Here is a 22,677-nt window from a genome sequence, read left to right as displayed (position 1 = left end):
AGAAAAATAAATAATAACAAAGAGACAGATTCCTGGACAATTTGAATCGGTGAGCTCCAAAACTAGCAAAACTCTTTACATATGTCAACTCTACAGGCAACCCGCATAGGGACTGGGAGCAAAGTATTGTGGTCCCAATCTTTAAGAAAGGAAAGAAAATCTCACCTGGCCGATAATCACCCAGTTTATTGGACATTATATCCAAACTCTATGTTTGTTACTTATTGGAAAAGTCTGAGAATTGAGCAGAGCAGAACAATATCATTGGGGATCAACAAGCATGCTTTTGTCAGGGGAAGTCAACCATAGAACAATGCTTTGTCTTAAACTATTTAAGACAGAAATATGCAGGTGCCCTCAAGAAATATCTATATGCTGTCTTTGTCGATCTGACCTCAGTCTTTGATAGAATCAACAGTTGTCTAAAATTATGGAGGCTGGGAATGAATAGGTGACCGTTGACCTTAATTAAGATCCTGTACACTAGAAACACAATGCAAGTTAGAGTAGGCAGAGATTACCTGGGGCGGAAGTTTGAAACCAATACAAACACTTCAACAATCCAATGATGTCTTCATTATGTGACCACTGTAGTTGATGCTGCTTGGTACTGTGACATCGCCTGGGAACCACAACAAGGTAACGATCCTCTGTGTTTCATGCTTCCGGTTTGCCTGCTCCTCTCAGCCATTCTGTGCCTCACGACACAAGCAGTGTATTTATTGAAACTACTGTTATTCTACTCTTCAGGCAAAAGGGGCTCCCAAAGCGGCTTGTAATAATCAAGAATAAGATGGTCCCTGGTAAAAGGTGTGGCACAAAAGGAACAAGGATTTTGAGGGAGGAGGAAAAAAGTAAACTTGAAGACTAGATCTTAGCTACAAAGGTCTTGTAAGCATTCCTTCTGCCAAGGAGGGGTAAAGCAAGTTCCCTGCAGCTGCTCCTTTTCTGACCAATGGATGTGGCCAGGTTGGTCCCCCTTGCTTTGTGGTTCTTCCTGGAATGATGGGGTCACAGCCCCCCACAGGCACATAGACCCCTGGATAATGGCAGAGGCCAGAGTGTGCTGCCCGGTCTCTAGCTCAAACTCTGTTACCTACCTTCACTGTCAAGATCACAGCTCCCATCTCTACAAATTCACTCTCAAGAATCCAACAACTCTTCTTCCTTCTCTCCAGTTTCCTGCCCTCGAGTCCAACTGCCACTCTCCAGCTTTAACTGACAACATTCCAGTCTCCTTGGCAATGGTTGCCTAGAGTAATTCATGGTCTTCTGTTCTCTCCAGGAACATCTGCCCATATGGTCTTAGTCCCCAGCTTAAGTGTGCATAGGATGCCTAGTTTAGCACACACAGTCACACAATGCATTTAAAACACATCTAAAGAACATGACTGACTCCAGCTGCATAACTAAACATTGATTTATTGCTATTTCATTATTATTTACAAAGCAAATCTAAAAGCTGCCAATGGTTTATTTAAATCAGAGGATCCCAAGGAATCCAGGGTGTGTCAAGGTTATAAAAAGTTTGAAGTCTTTAAACAACTCCTAACATTAATCAATGTGTACTTCACAGAATCTTAGTTCTCAGTCTTCGAAATGAAGAGCAGTGTTTCCCTAGACTGTGGAAGATGTACAACTCATACAGGACACAGAAATGCCTGTAGATTTGATCACGTGTGTGTGCACGTGCTTCAGTTTGGGCAGAAGTACATGTGTGATCCATAGGTGAAGAGTATGTTTGCTTGTGTATATGTGTGTGTGTGTGTGTGTGTGTGTGAGAGAGAGAGAGAGAGAGAGAGAGAGAGAGAGAGAGAGAGAGATGGGGAAGGGTACTGACAAATCAATTTCAGAATATGCAGGCCCGAGCTCCAGATCACACCTAATGCTGCTAATTCAATGAGCCCCACTGTGCAGATGCATGAGCCATGTGAACATGGCAGGACTTTTAAGCAGAATCTCCCAGACATCACTGCTGATGTTGTTTCTGACACCTTCGCTTCCGTGGCATCATGGGAAAGATGCCATTATCATTAAGCGATGGCTGGTTGGTGGATGTATGGATCATGGCATATAGATCCCTGGATATGAGTCATTTACCCTGGTCCTGCAATGGGATTCAGGCATGCAAATAAATTGCTATGTATGGCTCTCCTTGGATTTGCTGAAGTGTGTTTGGGTGGTGGGGGAGAGTAAGGAGCCACATCCAGTACAATGGGGCTGTGCAGTGTTCCTATCCCACAAATGCACAGCTACACAAAATGGTCACCTTTGACAATGCTGAACAACGGTTGAAGAAAACGAATCTAGGTGCTCCTGTCCCCCAAGAGACCTTATGTTACTCACTTATTTCATACAGATAAAAGGTAGGAGACCCCTTTTATGATGCTTTTTATTTGTGGCTATCTCTGTGTAAAAAGACACATCAAGTTTAAATACTAGACTTGAGAATTCCCAAAGATTTTTGGCCATTAACAGCAACCTCCATGTTGTTCCCTCTGCTCCTACATACTCATCCAGGGTAACTTCTACTCTGTGGCTGCAGTCCTAGACACATTTACCCAGGACTAAGGCCCATGGACCTCAACGGGGTGCGCTGCCAAGTAGACATGTAGAAGACTACTCTAAGGTTTAGGGACTATTCTTCATCAAAAATATAATGGACAGAATAATCTTTCCACCCCAAATAAAATATATACATACACACAATAACTGCTGTATCAGTTTGAACTAAAAATGACTATATATAACTAATAAAAGAACAAGTAACATTAATGGGAAGAGGTTCACCTGCCCCTCTCGCAAATGCTGCTCTGCATTCAACAATGGCCAAATACATACCCTTAGGAAACCCACATGAGAAACATGATGGCAACAGTCATCTACTGACTATTTGCAGCACCTGGAAAAGCAGATCTCCTGCTGCCTTTGGTCCCTCCTTCCTACAGGTCCAGCTATGCAGTGAGAAACCCAGTCTGAAGAACATTTGTGGGCAGACCCTTAATCTCTATATTCACAGAGATTTTGCTTAAAAAGCAGAGAAGCATGATGACACAGATCAGCCCTGAGAGGACTTCACCAGAGTCCTCCCTGCTTGAGCTCCATCCTGGGAAACGTTAGGGCAGTATGGTACATGCAGCAAATTCCCATTCGCCTTTGCTGCATGGTCAGCAATGTCCTCTGAACAAGCCTTGCAGGCAGAGCCAGCGACTTCTTTTGGACAAGAGTCTATCTGACAGGCTGAAAATCGGAAGAAAGCAAGGAACTGGGCTTTGAATTACGTTTCCAGTCACTGCAGAGTGAAGCAATCTTTCCCAAATGCCCTGAAGAGTCTGTCACAGTAGCCAAATCACAGGGGGCAAGGAAAAAGCAGGTTATTCGCACCTTCTATTATGTCCTGAGCTAGGCTGTCCCCAAACAAAGTCAAGCTATGTCCTTGAGAGGGGCCAGGCATGGAAGAGGAATGAGACCTATCAGCAAACCCAGAAGAAACCTCAGCACAACCTCTAGCATTTGCCTTCCTTCGTAAGGTTGAAAGGAGTCAGGAGCTGGGAGAACACGCTGAGCCTGGCTGCTTCTAAGCTCTTGACACACCTTTCTTTTCTTTATCTGGAACGTCTACCTTCTCTTCAGTCTCGCTTGCTTTCAGTTTGCTCTTTGCCTGCGACTCTGTGGATACCAGAGGCTTGCTTTTCTCGGCCGCTTTCTCCTTTGTGTGGATCCTCTGATGCGTCACCAGAGCGCTCTTCTGCCGGAACCTTCTCCCGCACTCGAGGCAGCGGTATGGCCGCTCCCCGGTGTGGATCCTGCGGTGTATCAGAAGATCCGAGAACCTGGTGAACCGCCTCTCGCACTCGTCACAGGGGAAGGGCTTCTCTCCCGTGTGGATTTTCTGGTGCCTGGTGAGGTCCGACGGGTAGCTGAACCTTCTCCCGCACACGCCGCAGCAAAAGGGCTTCTCTCCGGAATGCGTTCGCTGGTGAGAGATGAGGTTGGAGCGCTGGATGAACCGCTTTCCGCATTCCGCGCAGGAAAACGGCTTCTCTCCCGTGTGGATCCTCTTGTGTATCTTCAGCGTGGAGGAAGAAACAAACCTCTTCCCGCATTCCAGGCAGATGTAGGGCTTCTGCCCCGTGTGGATGCGTTCGTGGACCTTGAGTGCCGACTGGTGGCTGAAGCACTGCTGGCAGTGAGAGCAGCGGTAGGGCTGCTCCCCGGAGTGGACTCTTTGGTGGCTAACCAGAGAGGCCCGCTGGGCAAAGGATGCCCCACACTCGGTGCAGATGTGTGGCTTTTCCCCCGTGTGAATCCTCTGGTGTCGGGTCAGGTGAGACAGCTGGCTGAATCTTGTTCCGCACTCCATGCAGCGAAAGGGCTTTGCACCGGTGTGAATGTTCTCGTGCTTAGCCAGGTCAGATGGACGTGCAAAGCATTTGCCACAGTCGATACAGATGTGGGATTTCTCCTTCCTAGGAACCAGCCCAGAAGTAGAACGTGTTCCCTCTTCCTTGGCCCCTTGATGAAATGGACCACTAGCTCTGTTTGCATTCTTGGCACCTGTAAGATTGGGAAGGGAGGGGAGAGAAATCCTGAAGTTATCTGTGGGTTGCTCAATGCACTAATGTGACTAACATTTATAGATAAAAAACCATGTGCATTAACTACTGTATTTTTCGCACTATAGGACGCACCGGTGAATAGGACGCACCTAGATTTGGGGAGGGAAATAAAGGGGAAAAAACTTATTTCCCCCCCCCCGCCAGGCGCGGGGCTGGGGCGGGGGAAGCCCGAGCTTCCCCCTCCCCCAGAACGGGACCCAGAGCCATGCCGAAGCTGCGCGCAGCTTTGGCATCACTCTGGGAGCTTGCAGGGCTGGGGGAGGAGGAAGCCCTCCGCCAGCCTCCAAACCATGTCGGGAGACAGCGGGATGGCGCGCTGCGCCTCTCCCGCTGTCCCCCGAGTTTGCGGGGCTGGCGACGGGGAGGAGCAGGCTTCTCCCCGTCGCCAGCCTTCTAGCCAAGTCGGGGGACAGCGGGAAGGGCGTGCTGCGCCTCTCCCGCTGTCTCCCGAGTTTGCGGGGCTGGCTACGGGGAGGAGCAGGCTTCTCCCCGTCGCCAACCTTCTAGCCAAGTCGGGGGACAGCGGGAAGGGCGCGCTGCGCCTCTCCCGCTGTCTCCCGAGTTTGCGGGGCTGGCGACGGTGAGGAGCAGGCTTCTCCCCCCCGCCAGCCTTCTAACCAAGTCGGGGGACAGCGGGAAGGGCGCGCTGCGCCTCTCCCGCTGTCTCCCGAGTTTGCGGGGCTGGCGACGGTGAGGAGCAGGCTTCTCCCCCCCGCCAGCCTTCTAACCAAGTCGGGGGACAGTGGGATGGCGGCGTTCCGCCTCCCCGCTGTCCCCCGAGCTTGTGGGGCTGGCGGCGGGGCTCTCCTGAAGCCTGGAGAGCGAGAGGGGTCGGTGCGCACCGACCCCTCTCGCTCTCCAGGCTTCATCGAAAGCCTGCATTCGCACCATAGGACGCACACACATTTCCCCTTCATTTTTGGAGGGGGAAAAGTGCGTCCTATAGTGCGAAAAATATGGTATGTCATCAGCACAACTCATTCTGCTTCTGGCCAAGGCTGTGTGTATGCTGCAGTTCTGTCTGAGTACAGAAGAAATGCAGAAAAGTGTGGCTGTAGGCATGCACAGAATTCAAATTTCCCAACACTCAGCTTTCTTTTGTTCTAAAGCAAGTTTCTAGTCCTTATGACTGTAAAAATATGCTTGTAGGTAGATGGACAAAGCACATATTTCCAGCCAATGTATGTTTTAAGCAGCCAGAGAGGTGGATGAATAGGATGTCCACTGTTTGCAGAGCAAGGCTTTCACTTCCCTGCACAGTTCATTGCCCAATCCCTAAACCAGAATAAATTATTGTAATATGTTGTGACAATTTACATAATTTATACATACAACACCAATAAACTATTCATGGTACAAGCTTTCAATTAGCAAGGTACAGATTTTAATTTTTTTAGTGTGCCATACCAACAGCCCAGCTTATAGCACTCTCGCAGAGTAAACAGAATGATAGAACTGGAAGAGACCTAAACAGGCATCCAAACAGCATAGCTCTCCATAAAATCTCTCTCCCCTTCCCTGCAACAGAAACCTAAATAAAACCTGAGGGGAAAAATCAACCTGCAGAACAAATGGGTTCACATGATTTGTGTAAGTAAGCCAGGCTACAAGCTGAAGCAGAAGTCGTACCCCAAAAAACCTTAGAGTAAGCCAAGTCCATCCACTGCATATTCTAGAGAAATGTTAGCTGAGACAACCCCATGAACTCCTAACATCAGCTGTAACCGCCTTGGTGCTTACTTTCCACTAAGCAGATGAGTGAGGCTCAAACTGCACATGTTAATTACAGCATCGCCACAGAACAGGAGTGGGAATATGCGGCCCTTCAAATGTCAACCGACTCCAACTCCCATCAGTCCCAGCCAATGACCAGGGAGGACTGACTGCTTACAACAGCTCTGGAGTCTTTAATCTTTTTTGCTAAAACAGTTGATCCTTCAAGAATGTAGCGTTTGCCACTAAATTCTAGAATTTCAAACCACTCCTTTGAATACTTTCCAACTCATCTAAATTCCTCCTTGAACTATGGGACTCAAATTGGGCATAGAAGTTAAGCTGTAGCCTTAAGCTGTGCTGAAGAGCTGTGCTGTGTTCACAACAGCACAAGTGCAAGACATACCTAATAAGCTGGTCTTCCCATTATCCTGCTGTCGGGCCTCCTTAGCAAGATGCCTCTGTCTGGCATCAGACACAGCCCTCTGGCCTTCAGAGAGATTCGTGGCTGTCTCCTGGAATGAACCAGAGTCCTGAAATAACAAAGAAAGTTGACACTGAAGGCCCTACCTGCCCCCACCAACAAAAACATAATGGTTAACAAAATGAAGCAATGTTAAGGCAAAAACCAGAAGGTGAAAGCTCTGCAGAGCAGCAGCACACCTGACTTGACCGGCTTGCAATTCAACTCAACCCACCTGTGGTTCACTCTGCAAACTCTCCTGCTGCCTCAGAAGAAATCCTTCGGCCAAGGCCACCGCCTGGGCACAAGTCTCGGGTCCGCGTTCTCGGACCCGGTTCTGAATTTCCTTTGGCAGGACGGTCAGAAACTGCTCCAGGATCAGCAGCTCCAGGATCTGCTCCTTTGTGCGGCTCTCCGGTTCCAGCCAGCAATGGCAGAGTTCCCGTAAGCGACTGCAGGCCTCGCGAGGCCCCTCCGCCTCCTGGTAGCAGAACTGGCGGAAGCGCTGGCGCTGCGTCTCGGCAACACTGGAGCTGCCTCGCAAGGCAGCTGCTTTCATCTTCCCGTGGTCCCCTCTGTCTCTGGCATTCAGGCTGCTCAAGGCCTGCTGGGCCTCGGCGCTGAGAGTGGGCATGAGGCGGCTCATCCCTTCTCTAGACCACTGGCAGGCACCCACCACGCGGTCAAAGGTGGCCAAGTCATCCCACGAAGCCAAGTCCGGCAGCTGTGGCGTTCCCCACCCTGAAGAGGGATACTGGACTGTTTTCAAGTACTCTTGCCACTGGGCTTCCAAGCGCTGAGGTATCCCTTCCTGGCGCGGCGTTGCCCATCGGGACAAATCCCGGGGAGTACCAGACTGGACTGGAAAAGCGCCTCTTCCTGATCTCCCAGATCCTTCTCCTGGCTCGGCACCTGCTCGGGTTTGTTCCTCCATTTCCACAAGGTGTTGCGCACAGTTTAGCTCCTCATAAGTATCTCCACACCTGCCCCCTTGTCTTCCTAGGGTTGGTTCTCTCTCAATTCAAGTGCTCAAGCCTGGTATCCCCTTCAAAATCCCAAGTTTTTTACCTCAGACAAGGTGAAAGGATAGATCAGCACCTGGGCATACATAACACCTCCGGCCACTTAACATCTGCCACTGTGGGGGCTGGATAGACACGCTTTCTCATGCAGCCCAGCAGTCATGGCTAACTGAAAGAAACCAGCTGAACCTGCAGCCAACAGGTTTCCCATCCAAGCAGCTTCGTGTTGTTCCTGAGGGAAGACAAAGGAAATTAGCCAAAGCTAGATTTTGGTCATGGAAAAACAAACATACCAGCCCATTGGTAAGCAACTGAATTATAATCAGCCAAGCTTATCAAAACTAAATTGGCTCCAATTACATTAAGAAACATAAAGAATGTCATGAAAACACAACAATGGTTGCTGGCAATTTCAGCTAAAATACCGGAAACAGAGTTTAGATGGGCAAGCAAGGGTAGAGCATAAATGGCAGTGTTTTTCAAATGTTTTATCTTGAGGCAACAGATTCCCCATGGATTTGTCTGCCAAGGATTCTGGAGAATGTTATTGATTGAACTAGTCTGCTTGCCCACAGCTATGGCGAAGGCTATTGGGCTTATTGTTGCTCAGTGTGAATTCACAACCACGTGCAGAACCCTTATTCCCCTGCTCTGTGCTTTCCACAAGGAAAAGCCACCTTTCAAGAAAGCTTGTCCGCCATCACTGATCTCAGACAGAAACCGCAGTCTCTCAAGAATCCCGAAGATGCCTTGCAGCATTTGAAAACTGCTGAGTTTGCACGACTTCCAGCCATTCTTCACACCTCTCCTGCCCACAGTCCCTCAGAAACCAAATTTACATGAAGTGTTCCCCTTCAGTAACACAATACAGATCTATTTTTGCCGGGGTGGGGGTGGGGAGAGGGATTTTAAGAGCAAGTCTTTTTGTTGTTGTTGAAATTCCTATAATGAAAGCTTTCTTTCATTTATTTTCTTTTAAAAATCTGTTAGCCATATTTGGGCCTTGGAATCAATATCTAAAGTATCTGGAAAGTGCTGCAAAGATTGGCCAACTTCTGAAAAAATAGAATCCTAATTGCAAATATAAGGTTGCATTTGTGGGAGCCTCCAGAAAAATAATTATGGTACAGCATCTTGCACTACAAGCAAAGGTGGGCATGGGAAATACAGAGCGGGGAGAGCCCAGGATATGTCAGGGGTATTTTTCCACCAATGCTTTATTTGAAACTGCGGCCTCAGAACATGGCTGGCTGCTGCAGGGAGAAGAGAGCCTCTTCGGAAAGAAAACAGAGATGTTGTTGTGCGGGGTCCAGAGAGGGATAAGCCAAGCTCTTAATCGGCTCAGGAGTTAAACACATTCTGCAGAGAATCAGCATCCACAGCGCTTGCTTGCCCTTCCCCCACAGGCCTTGATTCGCTGGGGGTCTCTTAATCCCCCACCCCACCCCTTAAATCCTCAGATGCTAACAGAATGGAAAGGCTAGCTAGAGCTCCTGCTAAAGTCTGCATTTTTCTCCAGGGTCTCTCTTTTTTTCTCATTCTCTCTCTCTCTCTCTCTCTCTCTCATCTGCTTCTCTTCTCCATCTTGACAAGAAGGTGGAGGTGAAACTGTATTCAAGAACTAAAAGCAAGTGGAGGGGTAGAAAATTGGTGAATAGATACACACAAACAGAAGTCCTTTAGGAAAGCTACAGCTTCCTTAATTATGCTGCATGTACAAAATCCACATTGATTAATCCACACCACATCCTGATCCCATGCTCACAATCATTAACTTGGATTACAAAACCTTCATCAACCCACACTGGAGGGATGGTAGCATTCCAGTCCTTTCACCCCTGATTCTACCACACCCTTCTCACAAGGAACTCTGAAGTCCTGGCTCCAAGTATTCCCTAACCCACCCCACCTCACCTCCCAATCCTCTAGTTTTTCTCAGCGTGGGTATAAACCCAGAATCTCAGCCTCAATGCCTCCACCCCTCTGCCCAGACACTCTGTTGCCACATACACTAAGGTCACGCCACGGCATTCTCTTAATTAATATGAACTAAATGCTAGGACTCCTTTGCCCCCATACAAATGTAGATGGGGAATCCCCACTTTACACACAAGCCTGGATTGGAAGGGTGGTACAGAAAGCCACTCTTTAGGCACTCCTGTTATGGGTAGAATAAGGAGGCTAAAGGATGTTGAGGGGCAAGAAATCTAAAGAGAGTAGTCACAGTCCCCACCACACAAAAAAGAAAGAACCCTAAGGCAGGATGTGAAGGCTCCCCACAGGTCTCTCTCAAAGTGGAACCTGGCTTGATCTTTTAAAGCTGCAAGCTTTCAAAATGAGAGGAATAGTGAGTTTAAAAATGGGAGACAGAAAGTTAGGGAACAACGTTGCTTCTGAGCTCTGGGTTCAAATCCAGCCATGGAACCCCCATGTGCCCTAGGGCAATTCACAGGCTTGCCTCTTCAGCACTTTCTCTCCTCTTCCAAGAAAACTGAGCACTACTTTTTCACTTAGCTGAGGATAACGGATGTAGGAGGGGACTCAGAGATGTAGGGGGGCCAGGAGAATCTGGGTTCAAATCTCTGCTTAGCCAGGAAACACACAGGGTAGGTTAGGGCCAGCCACTACGTCTTAAACCTACCTCATGGGAATTCCTAAGGCTGCCTCTCCTGTCCTGAGTGCCTTGGAGGGAAGGCTTGGCACAAAGTCATTACCTCGGATAAAATAACGGTTTCTGTGCCATCGTTTCATCCACTAGACTTTGCACAGAAATCGCTGCAAATTTGGACTGCGGCTCTCCAGCCGCTCGGATCTCACTCGGAGCCAACCCTACAAAGGCCTTTTGGGAAGAGGCGCACACCCTGCAAAAAGCTCCCTCCCCCCTCTCCCGTTTTGCTTTCCCACCTGCCTTGCAGGCTCCTCCAGATGTTTCTCCCTTTCCTCCTCGGCAGCTGGATCTGCCTGCGCCCTGCTCGGACGGCTCCAGGCTCCTCGCCCCAGCCAGCGCTCTCGCTCGGCACTTCTCCTCCGCCCAGCCCCACGGCACAAAGCCCCGCTGCGGAAGATCTGCAGCCCTGCAGAGGCAAATCCCCCCCTTATTAAAATTCAAATCCCAAGTTTTTGATCCTGGGAAGGGGAGGAGCAGGAAGGTGCCCTCGGCTAATGCATCCCCCCTCTACTCCGGCCGGGTTTCCTGAGCCTCTCTAGGGCGGAGAGCGCACGCTCGGCTTAACCCTTGGCGTTGCGCAGATCTCGGCTGGCTCCGCAGCGGGAGAGAGAGGAGAATAAAATTTTTTTAAAAAACGGAAGTCGTTTCCTTGCAAGGTGCGAGAATAGCTCAGCTGGATAGAGCTTGGTGCTGATAGCGCCAAGATTGCATTCCTGCATTGCAGGGGGCTGGACTAAATTATCGTCGGGGTCCAAACTCTTACAAATCTAGGAAACAGCCTCCCGCGTCAAGACTCCGCAGGGATGCGAGATTCGTGCCAGAGGCTGTTCTCACGTGAGCGACAAGCCATCAAGTGATGTGAAGCGAAAGCGTGCAAAGGGGAGCAGGTTGTTGGGTGGCAACTTCTATCATCGCTTACCTTGGAAGAAGGTCACAGGTTCCCTGCCCTAAGGAAAAGATGCAAGATTGAAAAAAATAGCACCAGACATTCAACAGGAGCAACCTTTCCCCAAAGGCTCAGGATTGGAAAAGTTGCCTGCCTACCCATCATGTAGCAGTAGACATAGCTGCAGAACATCAGTGCGGGGGGGGGGGATGCAAACTTTGCTTTCATATAACAGGCAACTTCAACGTGTGCAGTTGCACACTAGCTATGCTCAGGTTGCAATCCTAAACACACACATTAGACTGGAGCATAAGTCCCATTGAACTCGGAGTTTACTTCTTGGGCTTCCACTGCCAGACACAAAAGGAAAACACCAACATCCTTGCAAGCCTCCCAAATGAATATTAATTAAATACTGGTCTTCAAATAGAATATTTCTCCCCCCCCTCCCTTTGTTTCTTTTTTAGGTCAGGTAATGGAGGGGGAATATTGAGTTGGGAGTGAATGGGAAAGAGGGATCTTTGAAAATGACAGCAGGAGGAGGAACTAGTTTCCGTGTGGTTAATCATTATTTGGGACAGTTCAATAAGATAAAACAAAAAGTTATAAAAACCAATAAACTGGCCTTTTTAAAAAGTCTGTTACTCCTAATATTTAACACTCTCATTTTTACCAAGTGGGATTCAAATTAAGTGAGTTGTACTTGATAACTTTTCACATTGATTTCAGTAGGACCGAAGTGCAACTAACCTGGCTTGGATCCAGACTGTTGAGTTGGTCTTGACAAGATAAGAGCGCTGGTGGATCACAGCTAAGGTTGCTCTAGTCTAGCATCCTGTCTCCCAAAGGGTCCAGCCAAATGCATCTAGAAATATCCAATGTCCTGTGGCCCCGCAGCAGTTGACCGTTGAGAGACCAACTGCCTATGAACATGAGAGATTCCACTCAACTATCATGCCTAACAGTCAAAAACTGGCAAATCCTCTGTAGATTCGTCCAAACCTTTTATAAATGTGTCTATACTTGTGGCTACATTTTGTGTAATTGTGAGGAAGTACTTTTGCGTGACCTGAATGTACCCCAATTCATCTCTCCGAACCCCATCTTCTGATATTATCAGAGGGGGAGAAAACAGTCTTTCAATCCATTTTCTTATTTCACCATGTAGAATTTCAGAAACCTCTATTATGCCTCCACATCACCCCTTTTATTTTTATTTTTAAAATGAATTTTCATTGGTTTCCAGCAAAAGGAGGAAAAAAAACCCTTCAAGCTTTAACCTCCTCTTCTTGGGAGGATATTCCCACCCTGCAATCATTTAAGTTGCCCTTTACTACATTATTCCCCCCTCCCTTTTGCCAGCTCTACAATATCCTGTTTTTAGGTTGGATGACTAGAACCGTATGTAGTATTCCAAACATGATCACATCCTGCAAGGTAGCTCACTATTCAGCACAACCTTGTAAGGTAGGCAGCCCATTATTTGATTCCATTTTACAGATCGAAGACAGAAGCTGAGAGCAGACTTGCACAGAGGCCAGGCAGGGGCTTATTCGCGTTGTCAAAGCCATTAAGGCAAAGGGGGGAAAGGGAAACATCTTCCATAAGCCTGTGCAATTTTACTTAGGAGTAAGCCCTACTGAAAGGGACGCGGGTGGCGCTGTGGGTTAAACCACAGAGCCTAGGACTTGCCAATCAGAAGGTCGGCGGTTCGAATCCCTGCGACGGGGTGAGCTCCTGTTGCTTGGTCCCTGCTCCTGCCCACCTAGCAGTTCGAAAGCATGTCAAAGTGCAAGTAGATAAATAGGTACCGCTCTGGCGGGAAGGTAAACGGTGTTTCAGTGCGCTGCTCTGGTTCGCCAGAAGCGGCGTAGTCATGCTGGCCACATGACCCAGAAGCTGTACGCCGGCTCCCTCGGCCAATAAAGCAAGATGAGCGCCGCAACCCCAGAGTCGGTCACGACTGGACCTAATGGTCAGAGGTCCCTTTACCTTTTTTAAGCCCTACTGAAGGCCGGGTGGTCTCCTTCCTGAACATATACTCGTAGGATTGTTTTGTAAGCGTTCCTGGTGGCATTCTCGTGGTCGGTTTTTGGAGCCTGCATCATCAATTAGTCACTGTTTCGAGCACTAAGAGAAAAGAGACAATGTTGACAAAAGGGATTGTGCGATCTGGTCTAAAAATGGGCACATCCACTGCCTTCTTAACTTGGTGTCTCTGAGCCTGCAGCAAGGCGTTTCTCCTAGACCAGATTATGAAGGGTTAAATAGGTTGATCTTTCTGGGTCCTAGAGCCCCTCCATATCTTTAGAGACAGGGGGAAGGAATAAGGTACGGAGCTTCCTCTCTCACACAAACAGTCAGCTCTTGGGTTTTTTTTTCTTTTCTTCCCAGCAGTAGCAAAAGCAGCAGATCGAGACAGTAGAAGCCCCCAAGACGGGCAAAGCAGCAGAGGTGAGTTGATGGGAATTCTGCATGCGGAGAATTGCAATTTGCGAGATGTCTGGAAGTTGCGGGCGTCTGCTTTATTTGACTGACAGGGAAGATGTGGCTTCTGCTATAAGGCAGGGTCATTCTTTCAGTGGAGCGATGATCATCAGCTCAAAACATGGGATGCAAATCCACATGAGGGACTAGCTGATACTGATAATCCTTCAACAAACCTTGCTGGAGCTATTTTATGAAGTGCTTTGCAGTCTTTAGCTTGTTCTCTGTCACAACAGCCTTGTGAGATAGAGTATACTTGTTCCCATTTTGCAGATGAGGATAACTGAGGATGTGTTTAGTCCCTGCAATGCCCAACAGTGCTTTCTAATGCATAAAACAGCCTTCCCTAATCAGAATAGTGCAAATAGAGATTTTGTATCAAGTATTGTAGAGGATGTTCACCTGTGGGTTGTAAGTCATTAATAAATAATCATCATCATCATCATCATCATCATCATCTATTATTTATTCCCCAGCCACTCTGGGCAGCTCCCAACAGATTAAAAGCAGAATAAAACATCATATGCATGACTACTGAGAAGCAAGCCTCACTGAGTTCAGTGAGACTTATCCCAGGTTAGTGGTTATAGGATTGCACCTAAGAGATGCTCATGCATGTGTGTTAGCCCACCTTGAGACTGAGAGATGGTTTGTACTTTATTGTCTGCACAAACAATTGCATGTGTGAATGCTCCACTTGCAATGAGTAGTGGAAGAACAGAACACTTTGCTGAGTTACAAGCAGGTTGTCACTGGCTGTCTTTGTAGCTATGTGTTCTGCTGCCCCATTGCTCAAGTGGAGATTAGGGTACCAGATCCAGATGCAGCATCCTGAGGATCGGCTGTGAAGATAGATCTGAAAGTATGTGAACAATGGCAGAAGACACGCAGAAGTCAGAATGAAAGGTGAGCAAGATTAAGGCCTGAGTGCCTTAAATAGCTCTTTGCCCATCTGCTCACACCAGAATAGCACAAGCAAAAATAAATAACCAAAAATAAAATAAAATTGCACTGGTTCCAGAAACCTGCATTTCTTTATGAATCCTGCTTATTTCAAATCAGTGTTTGAAATGTAGGCTCTCTCAGTAATCTATGTCTTCTCTCTAAGATTATACCAACCATTCTGATTTCTCCCTCAACCATCTCCCTAGGCTCTTGCAGTGTTTAATCCCTCCTATTTCTAGTCCCTGTGTGACATTTTTGCCCCTTCCAGACACAACTGTCTTCCATTTACCTCAGAGCAACGGCACTGATTTTTCAACATTCTGTTCCTAGCCCTTATTCTGTGACATCACAGCAGCTCAACCAATGGCTAGGAGCGAGGCATGAAGTCAGTGGATACCTGTGAGCTCACTATGTGTATAAATGTCTGGGTTCTCTCTCCCTCTCTTCACAGGTTCTTAGTGCCTTAGATGGGAATTTTGCTGTGCTCTTGATGGTAGTAGCACTGTTGATGATAAGCCCTGTTCTGTTGAACACAGTCCTGCCAATTTTGGCATGGGAGTTGAGGAGCTGAGAGCAGCGTCAAGGCCAATGCCAAGGAGACAAAATGGCTGCAGTTGAAGGGAAGCAATAACACTACAGCTCTAACTGCCTTTGAGAGCAACCAGAGGGAAGAATGGAGGAGCCAAACCCAGGACATCCTGAACTGGGGGAAGGGGTAGGCAAGTCTCCTCGGGCTGTTCAGGCTGGGGCAATCAGTGAATTTCTGAGGTGGGCCACACCACACCATGGTAGGGTTGACAGACAGGAGGGAATGCGTCCTCATGGAGAAGCCCAGTGGCAAGAAATCCTCAAAACGGTACAGTCCTCTCACTCAGGTTGGGCAACTTCCCAGCTGCCAGAGTTGCCGCCTTGGGATGACCTGTCTACATTCGAGCGGGTGGTCGATGCCTGCCAGTGGCCACGAGGAGAGGGCATGGCCAAACTCGTGCCGAATCTCGCCAGAGAAGCACAGCAGGCCTTCAATAGCCTAGAAACAAGAGAAAGAGGAGACTACGGGAAGGTGAAAGTTGCCATCCTGCGGGAGGACTTTGTGAACGTGGAGGCCCAGCGCCAGCACTTCCGCCAGTTCCGCTACCAGGAGACCGAGGGGCCCCGGGAAGCCTGCAGCCGGTTGCGGGAGCTGTGCCATCGCTGGCTGGAGCCGGAAAGCCGGACGAAGGAGCAGATCCTGGAGCTGCTGATCCTGGAGCAGTTCTTGACGATTCTGCCGAAGGAAATCCAGATTCGAGTCCGAGAGCGCGGGCCGGAGACCTGCGCCCAGGCAGTGGCCCTGGCAGAGGGATTCCTTCTGAGGCAGCAGGAGGGGGTGAAGCGGGGACAACAGGTGAGGTCATTTATTCACGGTGGTCTTAAAGGGATGGGGGTGGGAGGACCAAATTGGAATTCTTTGGGTTGTTGAGTTTTAAGGAAGCACTGCTTCCTTAAAACTTTGACATGTGTCAATCATGCGACTGGTGTCATAGGATTGGCAGGTGGGTGGTTTCATCTCCTGTCAAAGTTGGCCTGCAGTAGTGGGGGAGATAGTGAGGGCACTGTGACCTATGGCTTGAGAGTTATGACCTCTCACCTGGAAGGCCTGTCCCCTAACTTGATTTGGCTTGCTGTGACTACCGTGCAGCAGCGTTCAAACTTAGCCACTTGTCACCAAGTGAAGGTGCCTGGGCACCAGGATGGCACCTCCACCGTCTGAAGGTGTTTGCCTGCGGATCCTTGGATCTTGACTGTTTACACACACTAGCAACATATCCTGTAGAATTCTATCTGTTACATTTTATCTGCACAGCCAGAATGAATTTCAGAAACCAATAAGTCATACTGAAAAATACAACTTTTGAGCCATCTGGCCCAAGAATGGCAACCAGGCATTCTGATTTTGCATTCTATTTTGTAACCCTGGCTTAAGGAGCCATTTGGTGCCTGAGTTCCTAACGCTGCCTTGCAGTGAGTAAAATGCACCCTGTACATACTCGGAGGCATATTAAAAGGCTGAGCCATAACTCTGACAACAGATGGCTGATCTAATCACAGAATATACTTCGGATAGAGGGGTCATTTTCCTGCTGCAGCAGCTGAGAGAAATGCTGCTTCCTTGTTTTTATGGCCAAAGTTTTCAAACTGTGGTCTGCATTCAAGCTGCATTCAAGTAGTCTGTAAAAAGTCTGTGGAACAGAGGACAGTATATGTACTTAGCTCAGCACTTGACTAATGTTTTATCTAATGATGGCAATTAAGACCATTTTCACCTGGACTGGATTATCAAACAGCCTAATTAAACCCTAATTTAGGGCCCATGATTTTCATAGTTCAGTCTGGTGCAGTCTATAATTCCTCCCCCCCAACAATTTACCAGTTTAAAAGGGCTCTTCTCTGTTGCCAGGCCACCATCAAGTCCAAACATAGAAGCAGGATAAATACTGGAGCTAGCCTGAGGCTTAAAGAAAACCAAACTTTACACCTAACATCACAGAATTTGTTCACACAAAAAAGCAAGTCTGTGGTTATTGTCATATTTATGATATGTGTGGGGTTTGATTTGTAGGACAAAGGTTTATTAAGTGGTCCATCAAGACTGCCATTTTTGAGTGGCGGGGGTGGGGAGAAGAAGATACTTGAGAACTTCTGTCCTATGGAACAATCCTGAAGCTGTAGAGAAGAGAACTTTGCAGTTTCTTAGCAACAGTTTACAACAGTTAGGGAAGTGCATCCATAGTTGCCCAGCAACCACTCACCTGCTTTCTCCCAAGCCTTCAAAAGTCTTTTGTTCTGGTCTGTTGTGAGAAGGCAGCAGCAAAGAGATCCAGCAAGGGTCTCTACAGAACTTCATGAAGAAGTTTATGAAGTTGGCTAAGGGAGAGAAAGCTGTGGCTCTGCAGATGTTGTTGGACTCCAATTCTCATCAGTTGTAGCCAGCAAGGATCAAAGGTCAAGGATGCTGGGAGTTGCTCCCCACTTCTGATCTGGACAGTGGCCAGGGCAAGGCAGAAAAGTGATTTCTGCCTGGCTGGCTTGGAATGAGCTTCAAATGGTTGTGTCAGGCTTCACTTTTGAGTGGTTGTGAGTTTATTGCTTCTCACAATGGATAAACACTCAACACCACCATCCCATTATTTGTTTCTCTCTTGATACCACAGAGGATGTCAGCCCGTGTAGGCCCAATATTCCTTCTTCACTTCCAGTGTGGTTATTGCTGTTGTTACAGGTATTGGGAACAGCCCAAGAAGGGCCTGCAAATTGCTCTGAAGCTCATTGGCCTCTGGTCAACACCAGGCAAAGGCAAACCTATAAGGAAGTCAGACAGCAGGACAATGGGAATGCCAGCTCCTCCGGTAAGGAACCACACCATTCCCTACATTATTTCCCCTCCAGTCTTCATTTCATTAAGGGTGTGTTGGTCTGAATGTGGCCCATGATCATTAACTCCTATCAAGGTGATGGAAAGAGTGATGACAGTTCATCTGCAGATGCTCTTGCAGGAAACTGATTCTGTTTGACCCATTCTGTGATAGGAGCCACCACAGAAAAGGCCCATTCTCATCTTGCCACCCTACAGACCTTTCATGAAGGAGGCGTACAAAAAAGTGCCTCATATGATGATCACAGGGTCTAGGTTGGTACTTACCTACCCAACACACCAGAGTATGCATCTGGATTGGCATGGAGGTGGGGGAAGCTCAGTGGGTCTTTGTGGAAAAAAATCCTGCATTTAAGGGCAAACCACTTGCTTAACATAATACAGTTGGACCCATATGTGGTGAGCTGATGCTTGTAGCTAAAATGTGTGCTGGAAAGTCTCTAATTGAAATCACTCTGTGCAAGTTGTGTTGTGGTCTGTCAATCTAAATTTGATTTAAGTCTAGTTACATGCAGGAATTTCTGAATGTTAGATTTTGTGGATGTTGGATAATTTGTCAACATTTTGCATTGTATCATCTTGAGTACAGTGCAGAATTCTTTGGAGTACATAATTTTTTGTTAGGGTTAAACACAGAGTGTGTATGTGTGTTTGTGTCTACCTAGTCATAGCATTGTATCTGGCTCTTCTTTCCCACTCGACAGGTGCCAAGTTTTTGGGAAGAGCTGGAGAGTATTTCCAGTGTCCGGACTGTGGGAAAAGGTTTAGGGGAGAGGAGGAACTCCAAGCTCATGGCGGTATCCACAGGAAGGACCGACCTCATGCCTGTGCTCAGTGTGGGAAAAGATTCACCCGCCCGTCGGGCCTAGCCAAACATTTGAAAACTCATTCTGGGGAGAAACCTTACCACTGTGCTCAGTGTCCAAAAAGCTTTATTCAGATGTCGCACCTCACCAGACACCAGAGAATCCATACTGGGGAGAAACCCCACCCTTGTGCTGCATGTGGGAAGCGCTTCAACTGCCCGTCGGACTTGGCCAAGCACCAGCACATCCACACGGGTGAGAAACCCTTCCGTTGTGCCGAGTGCGGGGCAAGATTTAACCAGTTCTCGCATCTCACAAGACATCAGAGAATTCACACAGGAGAGAAGCCCCACGCCTGTACAGAGTGTGGCGAAACCTTTAGCCAGCGAGCGCATCTTATCAGCCACCAGAGAATCCACACGGGGGAGAGGCCCTACCGCTGCACTTATTGCCAAAAATGTTTTAGCCACCTCTCAGCTCTTACAGTACACAAGAGAATCCACATGGGACAAAGACCTTACGGCTGCCCTGAATGTGGGAAAAGATTCATTGCCTCATCTGCCCTAACCAGGCACCAGAGGACCCACTCAGAAGAAAGGCCCCACACCTGTGATGAGTGTGGCAGGAGGTTCAACCAGCTCTCTCATCTCCACAGGCACCGACGGACCCATTCAGGTGAGAGGCCCCACAGCTGTGCAGAGTGCGGGAAAAGATTCAACCAGCTCTCATCTCTCACCAGACACCAGAAAATTCACACAGGGGAGAAGCCTTATCCCTGTGACGAGTGTGAGAGGAGGTTCGTTCGGCTGGCTGACCTCATTATTCACCAGAGAATCCATACGGGAGAGAAGCCGTACCGCTGCACCGAATGTGGGAGGAGGTTCCGGCAGAGACAAACGCTCGTCAAGCACCAGAGACTTCATCCAATAGTGAATTCATAATCTGTTAACATGAAGCAAAGCAAAGCCTTTCCTGCTTTTGGGTTTATATCCAAGCAATTGACAGTATAAAACTGGATTTTTTTAAAAAAAAAGAAGAAAGATGAGGGAAGACATTTAATTCCAGCATCCCAGTTTCCCCTGTTACTTTATCTACTTCCTCTCTCTATTCCTCCCAAGGAAACGGATGCAATAGTTTATAAAGCCTTGTTAAAAGAGGATCTTCCGGTAGAATTCTCCCCCAGGCACAAAATAAATTAAAATTAAAAAGACAGGCATGCATGCTGGAAATGGAAGCTGTTGGATTCGGAAGCTACCTTCTGCAGTGTTCCAGTGTTGTGCAGACATTTGGATGAAATCAACAGTATGTTATAGGCATGATGAAGATACTTTAGTGTTGGGGAGAATGGATTTCTCCTTAAAGAATTGGAAATATAGAGATCAAAGGGGTTGAATGATCTGAGCCAACTCTTTCAGCATAGATTTTCTGGTACTAAGATGAGCATCTTCTTTTGTTAGCACCATTTTGTCCCTCGACCATCCCCCCTTGCCTTCTTAATACTATGAGGAATGCCACACCATCTCAATTGCTGCTCAGTTGTTGATTTCAGGCAAATCTTTTCCTCCAGCTTAGATGGAACTTCTGTTTTTATTTATGTATTCCTTTGAATGTAACAAAGGGCCTTACTGTCTAAATCAACAACCCTCGGGTGGGTCATTATCACTCCCACTTTTCCAGATGAAGGGGCTGAAATAGACAAAGCCTCATGCCCAAGACCATAGAAGGGAATTCATGGTGGATCTAGAATTTGAATCGGGACACTCCAAAAGGTGACTGGCTCTCTGCATATATTACATTGTACCAGCTCACATTCCCTCCCTCCCTATTTTCTCATCGCACCCTTAGCAGAAGTAAACAAGAGAAGAAAACAGAGACATGGCACCTTCACAGAATTGTGATCTTTACTTGTTATGTAAATTTCTGTGGTTCCTGTTTTCCAGATGAGAAACTGTCTGAGACAGAATGGTTTGTCCAAGGTCTCCCATTGAGGCATGGCAGAGTCAGAGCTCGAGAACAGGTCATGCTTGCTTTCTCGATCCATCTTCATAGGTTTTAGCTTGGAGACGTCAGAATAGAATTAAGGTCTTCTCCAAGGTGTCAGTATTTTGCAGGAGGGGTTCAAGTGTGTATTAAAAATTTACTTCTTTGTGCATCCCCTGCCAAAAAAAACCCCCAACAGACTGTTTGCATTTAGAAAGGTGATGGGCAAGTGCACTGAAATGAGTAGTATGAACAAATGATGAATGGGAAGGTGTATACCTGCTGTGAAAGCAAATCAGGATGAATTTAGGATGAGTGCTCATTGTTGTATAACCACCCTGCAAACCAATCAAAATGAATGCTGAATAAGGATTGGGCATAGTCTAACCTCCCTGTAAGCCTTGTGGAAGCAAATCATGATGAATACTCAATAAACACATCATCTGGAGGAGCCCCAGATTTATTTCTTTCGTGTGTGTGCCATTAATGCAGCACCTGCATTGTGTCTTTTCTGCGGTCTTTCTCAATGAGAGCCTTTCCTCTTAAAGACAGATAATTGGAACTCTCTTGTGCTGTCAAAAGCCAAGTTTGGAGGGGGAATCACAACCAACAGGCCTTTTTCTCTTCTCAAGCAGCATGTGATTTTCAAGAGAGCACCCTGGTCTGAAGAATGTACGACTCTGCCACTTGTTGAACTTGACCGTGTAAGCCAGGGGTAGCCAATGTTGTGCCCCCCAGATGCTGGACACCAACTCATCCCTGGCCATGTTGGCTGCGGCTGATGGGAGCTGGAAGGCACCATGTTGGTTACCTCTGATCTAAGTACTTACATTTCAACTCTTGTTGGGTTTTGTCATTGACTGCAATGCTTGAGGAATGCTCTAAATCTGGAGGTTGAATAGGAGCCTTCAGGTGTACCAAACACATGTTTTGTCACTATTCTTCCTTGTCCTCTCTCAGCCTCCATCCTGTCCTCATATTTATCTCCAAGGCTAGAAGGGAACCTGTTTTGTGATGGTGGAGAGGGAAGCACTGTTTAAAGGAAAGCCATGGATCTCATCCATGCTTTTTGTTGACTGCCTTGGTCCTCAGATAAGGCTATGCTTGGAAAATCCAGTCCACTGGTAGCCTTCCATGTTGTGGCTGCATCTATAAGACTTGTGGGTGAATATGGAACATGGTGAGAATGGAATTTGGCCATTTGGTTGAGATAGGAAGTGGAGACTAAAGAAAGCATTGCTACAAGCTTTCTCTTAGGAGGCTAGGAGCCATGATAAGAAACCTGCTCCCCCCACCCCACTTTCTAGCCTTGTGGCTTCCCATTGATTCCATGGAGACTGGTGCAATGACTACAAAAGGCAATGCAAATATAGGTTGTGCCAACCAGATCATCATTTCATAGATGCTGGAAGGGATGGTCCTGCTGCTCCCCAGTACTGCCTTGATCTCATATTGCAACTCCAGCATTCCATTTTTGCAAATTCCTTTTACACACAAGCTCCAATGGAGCACTGCGAAGATCAGAAATGATCCACAGTGCAAATCCTATAAGGACAAAATATGTTTAGATTGGAGTGGAGGGGAATCAGGTGTTTCAGAGGAAGGTTATTCAAGGCAGACCATGATAGGCATCCTTTGCTTGCCCTCAGCATCTGCTCTGACCCAGCTTCCAGGCC

The 22,677-nt window shown here is 47.5% G+C and overlaps 2 protein-coding genes across 8 annotated transcripts; one reads left to right on the top strand and one right to left on the bottom strand.

Annotated features, from left to right (window-relative positions):
- Window positions 1–1,406: 1,406 nt before the first annotated feature.
- On the bottom strand, window positions 1,407–12,245 carry LOC128401041 (zinc finger and SCAN domain-containing protein 31-like). Of its 4 annotated transcripts, XM_053363908.1 has the most exons (5): window positions 12,122–12,245; window positions 11,405–11,432; window positions 7,031–8,049; window positions 6,739–6,865; window positions 1,407–4,557 (listed from the first exon to the last, which is right to left on the bottom strand). In XM_053363908.1, exons 3-5 carry the CDS (start codon window positions 7,727–7,729, stop codon window positions 3,578–3,580), a joined length of 1,806 nt encoding a protein of 601 aa, XP_053219883.1. In that variant the 5' UTR covers window positions 7,730–8,049; window positions 11,405–11,432; window positions 12,122–12,245; the 3' UTR covers window positions 1,407–3,577. The 4 variants fall into 4 exon arrangements, with proteins under 4 accessions (XP_053219883.1, XP_053219885.1, XP_053219882.1 ...); XM_053363910.1 differs by lacking the exon at window positions 11,405–11,432; XM_053363907.1 differs by lacking the exons at window positions 11,405–11,432; window positions 12,122–12,245 and adding an exon at window positions 10,722–10,982.
- A 1,169-nt stretch (window positions 12,246–13,414) lies between these two features.
- On the top strand, window positions 13,415–21,464 carry LOC128401040 (zinc finger protein 883-like). Of its 4 annotated transcripts, XM_053363904.1 has the most exons (6): window positions 13,415–13,825; window positions 14,335–14,434; window positions 14,627–14,764; window positions 15,255–16,187; window positions 18,063–18,189; window positions 18,920–21,464. In XM_053363904.1, exons 4-6 carry the CDS (start codon window positions 15,477–15,479, stop codon window positions 19,960–19,962), a joined length of 1,881 nt encoding a protein of 626 aa, XP_053219879.1. In that variant the 5' UTR covers window positions 13,415–13,825; window positions 14,335–14,434; window positions 14,627–14,764; window positions 15,255–15,476; the 3' UTR covers window positions 19,963–21,464. The 4 variants fall into 4 exon arrangements, with proteins under 4 accessions (XP_053219879.1, XP_053219877.1, XP_053219880.1 ...); XM_053363902.1 differs by lacking the exon at window positions 14,335–14,434; XM_053363905.1 differs by lacking the exon at window positions 14,627–14,764.
- Window positions 21,465–22,677: the final 1,213 nt, after the last annotated feature.

Source organism: Podarcis raffonei, chromosome 13 (genome assembly GCF_027172205.1).
Source record: "Podarcis raffonei isolate rPodRaf1 chromosome 13, rPodRaf1.pri, whole genome shotgun sequence".
NCBI lineage: Eukaryota > Metazoa > Chordata > Lepidosauria > Squamata > Lacertidae > Podarcis > Podarcis raffonei.
Note: the sequence above shows the minus strand (reverse complement) of the source record. Positions and strands in the feature narration are given on the sequence as shown.

What these genes read in the sequence shown, in the direction of transcription:
- LOC128401041 (XM_053363908.1), bottom strand. Translation starts at nt 7,729, where the DNA reads ATGGAGGAACAAACCCGAGCAGGTGCCGAGCCAGGAGAAGGATCTGGG. An exon ending in GTTTGCAGAGTGAACCACAG is followed by an intron (nt 6,866 to 7,030) that starts GTGGGTTGAGTT and finishes TTGTTATTTCAG; the next exon opens with GACTCTGGTTCATTCCAGGA. An exon ending in TGGGAAGACCAGCTTATTAG is followed by an intron (nt 4,558 to 6,738) that starts GTATGTCTTGCA and finishes CCAATCTTACAG; the next exon opens with GTGCCAAGAATGCAAACAGA.
- LOC128401040 (XM_053363903.1), top strand. Translation starts at nt 15,477, where the DNA reads ATGGAGGAGCCAAACCCAGGACATCCTGAACTGGGGGAAGGGGTAGGC. An exon ending in GGGTGAAGCGGGGACAACAG is followed by an intron (nt 16,188 to 18,062) that starts GTGAGGTCATTT and finishes CTGTTGTTACAG; the next exon opens with GTATTGGGAACAGCCCAAGA. An exon ending in TGGGAATGCCAGCTCCTCCG is followed by an intron (nt 18,190 to 18,919) that starts GTAAGGAACCAC and finishes CCCACTCGACAG; the next exon opens with GTGCCAAGTTTTTGGGAAGA.